This window comes from Patagioenas fasciata, chromosome 20 (assembly GCF_037038585.1).
Source record: "Patagioenas fasciata isolate bPatFas1 chromosome 20, bPatFas1.hap1, whole genome shotgun sequence".
NCBI lineage: Eukaryota > Metazoa > Chordata > Aves > Columbiformes > Columbidae > Patagioenas > Patagioenas fasciata.
The window spans coordinates 8,436,476-8,449,505 of NC_092539.1; the positions used below are offsets into that span (position 1 = coordinate 8,436,476).

Genomic DNA, 13,030 nt, shown 5'->3' on the forward strand with positions numbered 1-13,030 from the left:
CAAAGGTACAAATGCCTCTGGCTTGTGGGTTTGGGCTCTGGGCCCTATTCTGTGCAAAATTACCACGGCAAGCCCTCCCCGTACCCTGCGGGTATGTGCGTGTGTGTTTGCAGGGCCTTGGCAATGCGGCAGTGCTAGACCGGTCCGAGCCATGTGTTCTTGCGAATGCAGCTTCCTATTGACTTGTTAAACATTTGCTATTTATCAGATTTTTGCTTTTAAACTGTCTGTAACAGTCTGGGAGAACTTGTGTCAAAATCCCTTCCAGATGTGAAGGTGCTACCTGATACTTTGATTATAACCTGCACCCTCGCTCCTGCTCCATTCAGATTAGCTCAACCTACTGTGAAAACGAAAATGCAAATAAAGATATAGAAAGAGAGGAGAGACGAATGTAAAATTTCCCCAAAACCTTCCCTTTTATAGGCAAACTAGATCCTGCCTTTATAAGGCGATTGTGAGTTTTATCAGTGAACATTTACTTTGTTAGAAAACCACAGGTAAGCAGGGTAGAGCAGCCACCCATCCCTGTCTATCCCTGCGAGTGCTTTTTAAAGCTTTATTGCCTTTTTTTCCCCCCATTGAAATAAAGTTTCTTTGGGTCTGGGGCTTCCAGACACATCAGCTCGTTTTATGAGCATCAGATGATGTGCGCAGCTGGAAACCCGAGCGGTTCCCTTGCATTCGGAGCACATGGATCAGATAACGATGACGGTTCGTTAAATGCTCATTGAAAAGCTTCTGCAAGGTTGGGAGCTTTCCTGAGCAGCACCCGCTCTGCAGACACGCTGCCCTGTCCGTCTCCAGAAGCAGCTTTGGGGCCACAAGATATTCCCAGGTTAAAACAACTTCTCTCGCTCCGTGGTATCTGTCAGATCGTATGCGGCCCGAGCCAGCTCCCATCGTAGCAAGGGAGGGTTTTTCCACTGACTTTAAGAGGTGCTGGCCCGGGGCCATCCTCTGTGTAATGCGGATCCGGCAGCGTGCGTGATGCACTGCATGATGACAGAATTTCTGGGAGATTGGCCTAAACCAAAAACCTTGGACTGCCGCTCCCTGGGACCGCTCCGCCGGAGGAGCGGGGAGGCTGGAGACACCGAATCTGGACCGGAGCAGGTTTTTGCAGCTGTGAAAGCATCCCCGCAAGAGCCGAGCGAGCCCGGCTGCTTTGCATCTGCCCTTCCTCGGCTCGGGGACTCGGCGCTCGGGTTTGGTCACTTGGGTCGAGTCCACCATCCGCATCCGTCTCCGGCGCTGCCGGGGGGAGCAAACACCTGCAAGTGTGCGAGGGGCTCCCTGCCCGACTCCCCCCGGGAGCCGAGCGGCTCAGCCTGTCTGTGGGGCTGTGGCCAAGCTTCCCTCTGCCCTGAAATACCCCGTTGCTGCCAGAGGCTGCTGGGATAGGGCTGCCCTACCTGCCCCAACCGGGCTGGAAAGTTTGGTTGGAAATCTTGCTGAGAGGAAAGAGGAGCAGAGGAGAGACATCCCAGGACAATGCATGGCGCTGTTTTAAGCAAAACCCCAATGCATGGCTGTTTTTCTCACTTGGTGGTGCTGGGTTAGGCTGCTTTGCAACCATGCAGGAGGTTCCACTTTGCTGAACTCCAAGGTTGCATCTGTTCTGATTCCACCCTTCCATTTCTGCAGAGCAGCACCAGGCACAGCAAATCCCCCTCTGCTCTCCCTGGGTGTCCCCTGACTCCTCTGAAGTGCTGGAGACTTTCTTTAGCACCCAGAAAGATATGTGCTGGGGCTGGGACAGCTGGTGCAAAGCTGAGAGACACCAAGTGGTCCCAGTGCTCCATCTGCCTCTTTTTTCCAGGCTGAGGGATGGGGCTGGTTTCTCATAGTGCATCTGTGCCATGTCCCAGGGCTGTGGAGCCCAGGGGATGTGCAGGACATGGGAGGTGACTCCCTTTGTCCCTGCAGACCTACTCTGTCCAGGCTGGTTTACCACACGGATGTGCGCGGAGGAATGGTGGTGCGAGGGTGAGGGGGGAAGAGCAGCGTGTGGAAAAAAACCCGACCCTGAAGCGGTCTTTCAAAATCACATGGTGATAAGGCATTTTCTGGAGTGCCCCATACAGCTGGCAGCAGAAACCAGGCTTTTATGTTTCAGTCTGGCTAGTTTTTCACTTTCTGCAGCCAAAAGGATCTGGATAAAGTTTGCCTGGAAGATTAGCTGGCACTGAGCCTGACTAGACATCTCTGGAAGCCTCCCCTTGAGCAGGAGTAGGTCCTAATTCCCCTCTCATCCCAGCTTTATCTTAGGCAAGTGTGGGGGAATGTGTGTCCCCTGGGAGGGGACAGTTCCACCCTCCTTTGCACCTGGTCCAAGATCCCTGGTGGGGCCGTAGCCTTGGGACCAGCACCCAGCATACTGGGTCCCCACTAATGCCACCATGGGGATGCTGGGGAGCGGGCAGGGCTGAGCGAGATCCCAGGGATCCCTGCTGCTGTGGTTCCCGCGTGTGGCGGAGACGAAGCCGGGCATCCCAAGGGTGGGACAGGAGCAGAACCCTCAGCACCGCTGCCCGGCTGCTGTGGCTTCACATCAGCCCTCACCGGGGGATGCGCATCCTCCATGTGGTCTGTCCCGATGCTGAAACCAAACGGTCAAATGGGGTGTGTGGAGCTCCCTGAGCAGGGCTGAGCTCCCCCAGCTCCAGGACAGATGTGCTCCAGCTGCTGCACATCGTGTGATGCCATCCCTGTGGGGACAGCATGCACCCCATGCCCAGACACAAAGCAAAGCGGATTTCGTGTCTGGGGAGGCACCGCGGAGCAGGGGGGGACTGCCAGGCTCCTTGTCGCTGCCCTCGGACATTGTGCTGGTCGCAGATGCCAAGGTCTCCAGAGTGGAAAGCCCAGTCCCTCCTGTCTCATTCCTTTTTCCTTGTTTCTTTCTCTTTTTTTTGTTTCCTCCCTCCCCCGCCCCCGGCTGATTTTAAAAAAAGCCCAGGCGGCTTGGGCTTCATGAAACCCAAATGCTTTTTGCAGCATCAAGCACGGATCCCATAAGTAATATCCCAGTGTTTGAGAATAAGACAGTATATGAAGTAGACAGGGAGCTATAAAGACGCTTTAAAAGGGGCAATAAAAGTTTTGGGTTTCATATCGTCTTACCAAAGAAGAGAATAACAGAGAAGCAGGAAATTTCAGTAGCAGACATGACAAAGGTCACAGCACTCAGACTGCACCTTAGACGAAAACACCTACTCTTATGAAAACAGCAAGAATTTTTGGCAGGGGCTCAAGAGCTCTTACAGGCAAAGCTCTCGGCAGCGCTAAAAGGTTACAAGAGACTGTTTTGTCTACGTTGCTGTAAATGTTTATAATATTTCCCTGCGTTTGTATTGCAGGGGATATCCTGCTCCGGTGATAGCGAATTCGGTCCGTGCACCTTCATCGCGGGTGTCGGGGTGCACGGTCCCACCGCAGCGGGTGCTGATGCCATGTCAGGGACCCCTCCAGATGTGCCCAGCTGCGTTTCAGCCCTGAGGGCGGGTGCTGGTCCTGCATGGGGGTGCAAAGGGATGGATGGTTTGCACAGTCAGAGCAGTGTCCTAGGACATCAGCAGGGACGGGGGGAAAAGGAAACCATGCCTGCCGTTTTGTTGCGTGCAATACGCTTTTTGACTTGTGAGTTTGTAGGGTTTTTTTTGGTGTAACACCTGAATACCTGGCAGGTGGGAGCAGCAGCTTTCATTACTCAGCTGAGCCTTAGCTAATGTGCCCTCCTTGTCTGTGTGGGGTTTGCCAACCTTTTTTCCCTTCTGCTCAGCCACGTTGCAGTTACCCAGCCCCTCTCCTCACGGTGCTTTACCTGCACAAGCCTCTCCCCATGCCCACGCTGCCCATGAACCGCCAGGACTTGCTGCAGGGTTTTACATGTCACTGCAGTCCTGGGGAGGCTGAACAATCACAAAAATGAGTCGGGGGGTCAGGATACCTCTGATCAGCGGCTGCAGCGAGTGGCAGAGGGTGTGCGGAGGGAAGGAGACTGCTGGTACTGCTGGTGGAGACCCAGCGTTGAGGATTTGCAGGTGGGGTAATGCACAGAGAGATGCGTTTGGGGTGGCTCAGTGAGGGCCAGCGTGGCCCTGCCTGTGGGACACCCATGGGGGCAACTGCTTGGGAAGCAGCTGCACACTTGCATGCATTGCCAAGGTGCTTCTTGCGTTCAGCTCTGAATCAGGAGTTGGAGAACTTGGGACTGCTTTTTGGGGATGCCATGAGCAGCCCTTGCATGGCAAAATACTCAGGTAGTGTGCTAACAATGCTGAAAGTTTTGTGTGCAAACAATGCTGGCAGTTTTGTATGCAAACAACAGGGAAAGTTTTGTACACAAACAACAGGGAAAGTTATTTACACAAACAATGAGGAAAGTTTTGTACGCAAACCCTTAGAGCACCTTGCAAAACTTCCCAGGGGCTGGATGCTGCAGCAGACCTGGTGTGCTGTGTTGCTTTGGATGCTGGGGAACCCTTTGAAAAGTCTTTGCTAGCGCTGCCTCTGCGCGCAGCTGCAGCGGCCGTGCCACCACTTGCCAGTGACTCTTGAATGCTCAGGGATTCATAATTCATGTATATTTTTGTTGGAAGCTCAGCCAGTTTTGGTTGTTGCCCCATTGCAGGAAGTTGCTCTGATGAATGACTGAGGTGGATTTCTCTTCCAGAGGAACCCAGGCTTAATGCGGGCTTTCTGTGGACATCGCTGTATATCGATACTGCTCTAATTGTCCATGACATATAGTCTTGGCGTTATTCCCAGACAGTCTAAATAAATCATACACTTCTGCTATAGTAAATAGTCTGTTAGAGGAGATGTTATAAGCTTACAGCCCTCCCCCTCCCTCCAGGAGCTTCTTTTCTCTGCCTCTCATTTTCCATGTGTTTTCCATACTAATGATGCTCTCCACAAGCGCACCTGCTGCCTGTGCTGCCCGGGCAGCTCCGCAAGGACAAAGTGCCCAATGTTGCAGCTCCATCCAGGACAGAGCGGGCTGTGGGCAGGGGCGGGGGTGGCCGTGCCTAGAGCTTGGCTTTGGGGCCAGCATCTGCCCTTGACCGAGTGGAGCTGAGCTGGAAAATTTCTTGCACCGCTTAAGAAATGCTGGCTTGCAAAGTTTTTTTGTTAGTATATATTATTTACATCAGGAGAACGCATAAATAAAATAGTAAATATCTCACAAAAATACAGGTTCTGTTAATCAGAGGTGACAAACGAAGCCTCGTGTGCTCAGGCAAATTTCCATGGAGGGGACAACTCGGGTCCTCCCAGGCTGGTGCAGGGGACAGCCCAGGTGGGGACATGGGCTGAGGATGCAAATGTCCCCCAGGGCTGGGGACAGGTGACAGCCCAGATAAGTGCTTCTCCAGGGAGAAAGCTGGTTGTGCAACAAGCACAGCCCCTGCAAGGGCTGGCGATGGAAAGGTGAAGCCTTTCCAGGGAAGAAAAGCCCAGGGTGTGCACAGAGCTGGTGGGGAAAGATGCCGGTGTCCCCGAGGAAAGGCACTTGCTTTTGCTTGCACCTCTCAGTCACCCCAGGAGCAGAAAACCAAGTGCCCTGCTCACCCGGGGCCGCTCAGACGCAGCAGCAGAGCGTGGAGCAGTCGAGCTTGGCGGGGGTCCCGGTGCCCCCGGCCTTCTTGTTCTCCTTGGGCAGCAGCAGGACGAAGGCCATGGCCAAGGCGCAGTGGTAGAAGCTGTGCACGTAGGTGTAATCCCACTCCTGCAAACGGGGAGAGCGTTAGCGAGATCTGCCGGGGCTGTGGGAGCAATGGGGTTTGGTGCAAAACATTAACTTCCTGTGAGTAGCCAAAAGGAAAGGAATAGAAAAAGAATTTCGGAGCCTTCTGCCTCCTTTTGCTGTCAAAGAAGAAAGGATTCCCAACCTTAAAAAAAGAAAAGCAAAGTGGATTTAACACATTCCAATTTGCACATTTCCCAATTTTTGAATGAAGTGTTTCATTACCCCGCAAAGGACGCGGCGGAGAGGCCGGAGCGCGGGGGGAGGCAGTTGCTGCTAAGTGACATTTTTATGTTCTGCTAGAATTTGCAATTACTAAATGCTTTGAAAAATAATCCTTGGGGATGACTGTGAGGTTGTATCTAGCAGCTCCCAATGCACAGAGCAGCTGTAACCGAGGGGCTGAGTGCGGGCGTCACCGGCAGCTCTGTCGGGGGTTAGCGCCTTCCGTGCACGGGACAGATGGACCCTTTTGCACAGGATGGGCGGACTGGCCAGCAGTGAGAGCAAAAGGTTATAAACACGAGATCGAGTGCCCCTGGGAGTCAACTGAGAGGCTTTTATTTGGCACGAGCCAGTTTTGGATCTAGCCATGCCTGGGTTGTATCCAGTCCCTGCCGTGGCTCCACAAGGTGTCCTTAAGTCACCCGTGCCCAGTTACCAAAACAACCCCACTTGCATTCAACAAAACCTTTTTGAGGACGTGCATAGCTGAAGAGAGCACGGCCTGTGACCTTGTGACTTGCTTAATGGGGGGAAAAGAGAGTGAGCAGCACCCTGCATGTCACTTGCTGTCACATCTGCCCACACCACGGTTAATGGGCCAGAGGCTGGGATGGGGACAAGTTTGGGGACCTTGTCCCTTCTGCCAGACCCTGGCACACCAACCTGGAGACCTGCACCTGAACTGGGTTTTGTCCAGGTTGGATGCTGCCCAGTGCTGTGAAGGGAGAAGTTTCCTATCGCGGTAACATCCTTTACACCTTGTAAAGTCAGTGAGGGAATGTGCAAACCTCAAAGAAGAACCTCAGCATCAGCGCTAATGCCCCAAAACAGAAGCCAGGACCAATCTGCTGGGTGTAGACACTCTTGTCTGGATAGAGCCCTTTCTTCTCTTTCATCTTTTGGAGCTGGAAGGAAAGAGAGAGCACCCTAAGTGTATTCACCTGGGTTTAGCTCCCTGCTTTGCATCCCAAACATCTCATGAATGCTGAAATAAAACCAGGCAAAGCTCTCAGTCCTCTCCTTGTTCATCCCTTCCCTGTTGTGGCCACTAGATTTTAGCTGCTGGCCAGTTAGATGTGGCTTAGTGATGATGTGTAGCTGGGACTTGTATCACTATATTTCTGTGACACTCAGCAGCATCTTCCTGCAATTTTTGTCCCATCACTGAATCCTTCTCCTTTCCCAGTTATGGCTCTGCCCCCCATGCTCCCACCCCTGTCACAGCGTCTGCCGTGTGTGGGACACACGCCACGGTCCCCGAATGTCCCAGGAGCTGCCAGCCAGGTTCAGGCAGACTACAGGCAGATTCCTTCCCATTTTATCACTGTGTTTCTTCTACCAGCCCTGGGGCAGTTTACCAGACCCCTCTGCCTCTGAGTAGCTGTAAAAACTCCATAAATACCTTCCTCCTGATTCCAAACACAGGGACAGGAGATGTAGTAGATTGCTCAGACCGATCAAATCTGGCGTTTATCACAAAGGCTGTTTGCTGACTGCTTGTCTTCTGCCTGAAGGAGCAGTGATGTTCCCCACCACAAGCATCCCCCAAATCCCCAGCGTGGTGCCCTTCCCTACGTACCCATTTCACAGTTATTGCCAGGACGGCCGTCCCGATGGGTCCCGAGTAGACGCCGTAGCCCCAGCGGTCGTGGTAGATCCTCACAGCAATGGTGAGGACGCCGAACATGACGAAGGTCGATCTCTTTGGCTCGTCAAACTCTGCCAGGGCTGCACCGAGCACAGGGAGCATCGGCTCAGCCCCCCCGCTTCCTTGGCTGCTCCCCTAAAGCCTCCCTGGGGTCTGTCCCCCCTGCCCTGGAGACCCTCAGCACTGCATCCATGTCTGATTGCCCTCCCCAGCTGGGGAAACTGAGGCACATAGGGGAAAAGTGAGCCATCCTGAGGCATGTGAGTGGCAGGTCTAGGAGCTGATTTCAGAGATCTTTTACTCAGTGTTATGTGTGGAGGCTAAAGGTTTCCCACCTGTGTATCTCTTTCTTGCCCTGACCCAGAAAAGGTGAGCTCATCACCAGCTTTTGGGTTCATCCCACATCTCCAGCCTTCCCAAACCGGCCGGCTCTCCCCACTGCACCCTCCATCACTCGTAGCATGAGGACCGAACTCGCCACTGCCGTGGGGACCGCACTGCCCGTCCCTGCTGGCACCTGCCGCGGGTTTGCGAGCTGGAAGTCACCGGTGCGAGTAAATTATTAGAGGCTTTTGTTTAGCACAGGATGGGGTAATAACTGATAAAAGTTATGGATCCCAGTGGGCTCCATGCTTTTCCAGCTTGCACAGCTGTGTTATGGCTGTCCTGGATTTGCATTCCGGGAAGCGTGCCCGAGGGTCTGCGTCCGCACATGTGCGCTCGGGCTTTACAAGCCACAGCGAGAGGCTTCCCTGGGCTGCAGTCACCACACCTTCCATGTCCTTGGATCGTGGTTTTATAGGGAGTTTGGCTAAGGGATAATGTCCGCATTTTAATCTCTGTTGTTTCCCTGGGGGTCAATATTTTAAACGTCGTAGTCTGCGATTTGTACTTTTTTTTGCAAGGTTTTTGAATGCAGTAATGAAGCAATCAAGTTGAATTTTGCTGCAAGGAGCCAAAGTGTCTGGATCGGCTCTGACCTACCCTGACATTGCTGTTATCTTCTGAAAATGCCCTTTGGAGATGATTTGCCTCATTGCCTTTTCTAGCCGAGCAGAGAGAGCACTGCGGACAGTGTGGGAGTCTGAATCTGCTGAGCAAAGCCTTTGCTATCGAAAGGGACCATCCCCTCATCTCTCTCCCCTTGCCCTGCTCTCTTCTCCTGCCAGAAATACTCCAAAAATCATGTTGGCAAAATGGGAAAATAATAGGTTTGAAGTTTTAATCCTTCTTTAGTTCTGTCATTTTTTTTCCCATTTCTATTACACCTCATTTCAGTGGCAAATGAGGAACAAAATGAGGAACAAAAAAGAAAGTGAAGGAAATATGGGAAAAGGAAAACTGAATAATATGGCAATAGTAGGTGGGGAATTTTAAATAAAAAGGAAGTGAAATGTATTTCTGCTTTTTCTAAGCAGATCTGATGTTTCCTGTCAGCCCAGACTAGGCTTTTGATAAACTAGGAAGATACATTTGCTTTGACTAAATCACTTGGGTTTCCATGCTACCAGCAGATTCTGCATTTCTTAGTGCTCCCAAGTCAGGACAGGACAAACTGATGGGCTCAGTATGGGGAAAATGAGGAGAAATGGGAGATTCCCCACTACGTGAGGTTTCAAACTACGTCATCTCATAGCACTGCCCTGCCTTGAACTAAAGCACGAAGCTACATGTGTTACTTGCCAATTTGAAATAAATAATTCTGCTGTTGTCGGGACATGCATAAGAGCTGGTGAAGGTGTAGGAACACCCCACTAGAAAAATCACCCGGTGCCAGAGCTCTGTTTATCTCCAAAGAGCCAAACTCCCCCAGCCACCACTCAGGACAGTTTTTATGTGTGTCTAGACCCCACTTGACAGAAATGGGTTTCCAGGGCATGAACTATATAAAAATAGATTTAACCATAGCACGGGATGACTTCCAAAAGGCCAGTCTCAGGGCTAAGTCTTGCAGATGGCAGCTCAAAGGCAACAGCATTTCTAGGGGTTTCACCCACTGACCGTCCCACCAGTGATGGTGACAAATCCTGCCCAACCTGCCAAGGTTGGTGCTCGGGGGGAAGCTTGAGAGAGCGGTGCTTACCCATCAGGGACACCCAGATGGACAGGGCTGTTCCATAGATGCTGAAGTATTCCAGGATATCGTAGCGCATGAAGCACAGCACTGATAAGCCGGGGCCATCACATGCGTGGTAAATCTATTAAATAAAAAAATACAAAGAAAAGCATTGGAAAACTAGTTCCTTACCCATTACCCACAGACCAGTTAACATAAAGGCTCTTATCAACTGATTTGAAACAATCTTTGCACGGCTGTTGAAAGGATGGCCAGCCAGGAACAGAGCAGTCTCAAATACCCCCAGGTCACTGACATACAATGATGAATGTATTTGAGATATAATGTCACCATTCCTAATTGTAAATTGCTCAAGAATCAGCATTCTTCTCTCTTAGTACAAGTTATTTGTGGACAAGCTTTAGTTTGCCTCTTGGTCTCTGCCAGAATTTGCAATCTGATGACCAAGCTGCTTCGAGGCGAGACGCGGGCGGCGTGGGGATGTCCTCTCCAGCAGGAGGACTCTGAGGTTATGGTTGTAATTGCGAAAGATCCTTGTAAAACTATTCAAAATGAGTGTCCTGATTAAATGTGTATAGATGCCAGGTCACTGTCCAGGCTAAATAGGGTTTATATGGCCAGAGTCTGAATACTGGGGAATTCACTCATTAATACATTCCCTTAAAAGCCGCTGGTTCTTGCCCATTAGCTCATTGATTGGGTTATTTGCAAAAAAAAAAAAAAACCATTGTCATGCAACATAGATGCAAACCAAGCCAAGAGAAATTTTCCAGTGCAATCAGAAGAGTGCTCCCAGTGTTTGCTTTCTCCTCCGAGCGCTCAGCCCGACGAGGTTTCTCGTGGTAGCCCCAGCGCGCTCCGCTGTTTCTGAAGAAGTCCCTTCGCTGCTTGGCAGGATGCCCTTGGAACAATCCCGGCTGTCATGGCCCAGCGGGGATGCTGATATTATTTATAATGGGAATTACTGCAAGTCCTTTGGCTCGTTGTGGTTTCTAGAAAGGATCGCGCCACAGCTGTAATTCTTTTCTCAGTTTGAGATGGGGTTCGGGGAGCCCAGACATAGGGAGGAGAAAGGGTGGAAGACAAAGAGTGTGTTTCTGGCCAGTGTTGCAGCACTTGTCTGTGATGAACATGTGCTTTCACTGGCTGGTGAGGGGGAGGAGGAGTGGGATGCTACAAGAAAGGCAACAGCAGCAGCTGCTGCCCTTCCTACCCCCGACCATGCTGGCAGCTCCTTTCCTTTCCTTTCCTTTCCTTTCCTTTCCTTTCCTTTCCTTTCCTTTCCTTTCCTTTCCTTTCCTTTCCTTTCCTTTCCTTTCCTTTCCTTTCCTTTCCTTTCCTTTCCTTTCCTTTCCTTTCCTTTCCTTTCCTTTCCTTTCCTTTCCTTTCCTTTCCTTTCCTTTCCTTTCCTTTCCTTTCCTTTCCTTTCCTTGCCTCTCCTCGCCTCTCCTCGCCTCTCCTCTCCTTCCCCTTCCCTTTTCCCCTTCCCTTTTCCCCTTCCCTTTTCCCCTTCCCTTTTCCCCTTCCCTTCCCTTCCCTTCCCTTCCCTTCCCTTCCCTTCCCTTCCCTTCCCTTCCCTTCCCTTCCCTTCCCTTCCCTTCCCTTCCCTTCCCCTCCCTCAGATATTTTGCCTCTTCCACCTCTTCGGTGAGGACCTGTTCCACCTCCCTCAAAACACGTGCCAGTTTTCCTATTGACTTCTCGGGGAGGTGGAGCAGACACAAAGCCGATGCAAAATGAAATAGTGGCTGTCTGGCTTCCCCAGGGAGCTGGAGCAGGGACTCAGCTGGGATCTTTCTATTAACTAGTCCTGTAGTGTTTCTGGAATTGGCAGAGTTTACCCCCTCCCTCCACATTGTGCTTTAATTGGAGGTTTAAATGGTGGATCCTTAGGAAGAAGTGACTGGCCTGGTTTAGAGCCCTGGCTGCTGCAGAAAAGCTTTTCACACCAGAAAGGTGCTTTATCTACTCCCTGCCTCAGTTTCCCTGTCTCTGTACAAGGGATGTGACAATCCTCATGAGATGGGTGGCGAGAAGAGGTAAACAGTATATTGATTGGGTTACTGGGCTATTTCCTTCATATTCTTTAGCAGAGCATTGCCATGGAGATAAATAGAATACTTTTTTCCAGTGGAAATAATGCTTTAGGTGCTCAATCGATGTGTGTACAGAGGCACTTAGCAGCGACACAATGCACAGGGCAGCTTGTTGCAAGGAGCGGGAATATGAATTAATTTGTATAAGTAGAGACAACTGATTTCTCAGCTTATTATTCCCATGCGAGAGAAGGCAGGGTGATTCTGAGCCTGGTGAAACACAGGTTTTCAAACCGCTCTGCCAGGGTGGAGGGTTCATTTTTTTGCTAGCTCAGCAGCATGTTTTAGTCTTTCCCAGTGCAGAAGAAACTCCCCTGACTCCAGCATTGCTCCCATGGCCAGTTAGCAATTGCAAAATCAATAATTCAACTGTGTGCTTTTGGAGAAAATGACAGAAGCGTAGCAAGAGACTCTGTATACAATTTAAATCCCAAATTCAGCATGGCCACTTACCAGCTGTAAAACAAAGAGAAAAACCAACTCCAAAACATCGCGAATGATTTGCATCCAGACCTTCTCCCTAACCTCACAACCATAAAACACCATTAAGGCTGTGTAGGGCTACCCCTTAGCACATCCTAAACTGAAGAATCAGTTATTCAGCACTGCACACGGTGGGAAAAAACCTGAAAAGGGATATTCTGGGGGTCACGCTCACTGCTGTTGGGTGGGATCCAACTGCCCTTCCCAGCGGAGAACTGATGCAGGGGGATGAAACATGCAGGGTGGGTATGGGGACATCTTACCGCCACGAAGAACATGGTGAAGAAGTAAACCATGGCTTCCATGTGGAAGCGCCGCTTGGCCGCAATGCTGATGGTGGGGAGGAAGACCAAGGTGCTGATGGTGGGCAGAAGGAGCTTGGCCACCAGTGAACCCATGGGTGCCTCGGTGGCTGGTGGCTCCCGGGACGGGGTCTCTGTGAGCTGGACAAGGACGCTGGAGAAAACAGCCGTGGAGAGTGTGCTTCAAAATTTAAATGCCCTGCGTGGCCAGGAGGGCTGCGGGCAGGGAACAGCTGCTGCTGCCACCCCCTTCGCTCCTGTCTCTCCCCAACAGTGACATTCTTGAGGCAGCCGGTGGCTCCAGACGGCAGATGCTCTGTGCCTCCCTGGCTGTTTCTAAAGGAGTGAAGGGGAATGTTGCCCTTGCATGCCTTTTGCTGGGTGTCCAACCTAGGTTTGCAAAGGGTGAGGGCTGCAGGTTTGCTTGCTTGCCATGGGGACACCCCA

General features: G+C 51.3%; 1 protein-coding gene across 1 annotated transcript; it reads right to left on the reverse strand.

The window, feature by feature from the left end:
* Nucleotides 1-5,127: 5,127 nt before the first annotated feature.
* On the reverse strand, nucleotides 5,128-12,805 carry MYMK (myomaker, myoblast fusion factor). Its single transcript, XM_065853669.2, has 5 exons — nucleotides 12,545-12,805; nucleotides 9,709-9,823; nucleotides 7,557-7,705; nucleotides 6,766-6,882; nucleotides 5,128-5,734 (listed from the first exon to the last, which is right to left on the reverse strand). Exons 1-5 carry the CDS (start codon nucleotides 12,677-12,679, stop codon nucleotides 5,588-5,590), a joined length of 663 nt encoding a protein of 220 aa, XP_065709741.1. The 5' UTR covers nucleotides 12,680-12,805; the 3' UTR covers nucleotides 5,128-5,587.
* Between the last annotated feature and the right edge of the window lie 225 nt (nucleotides 12,806-13,030).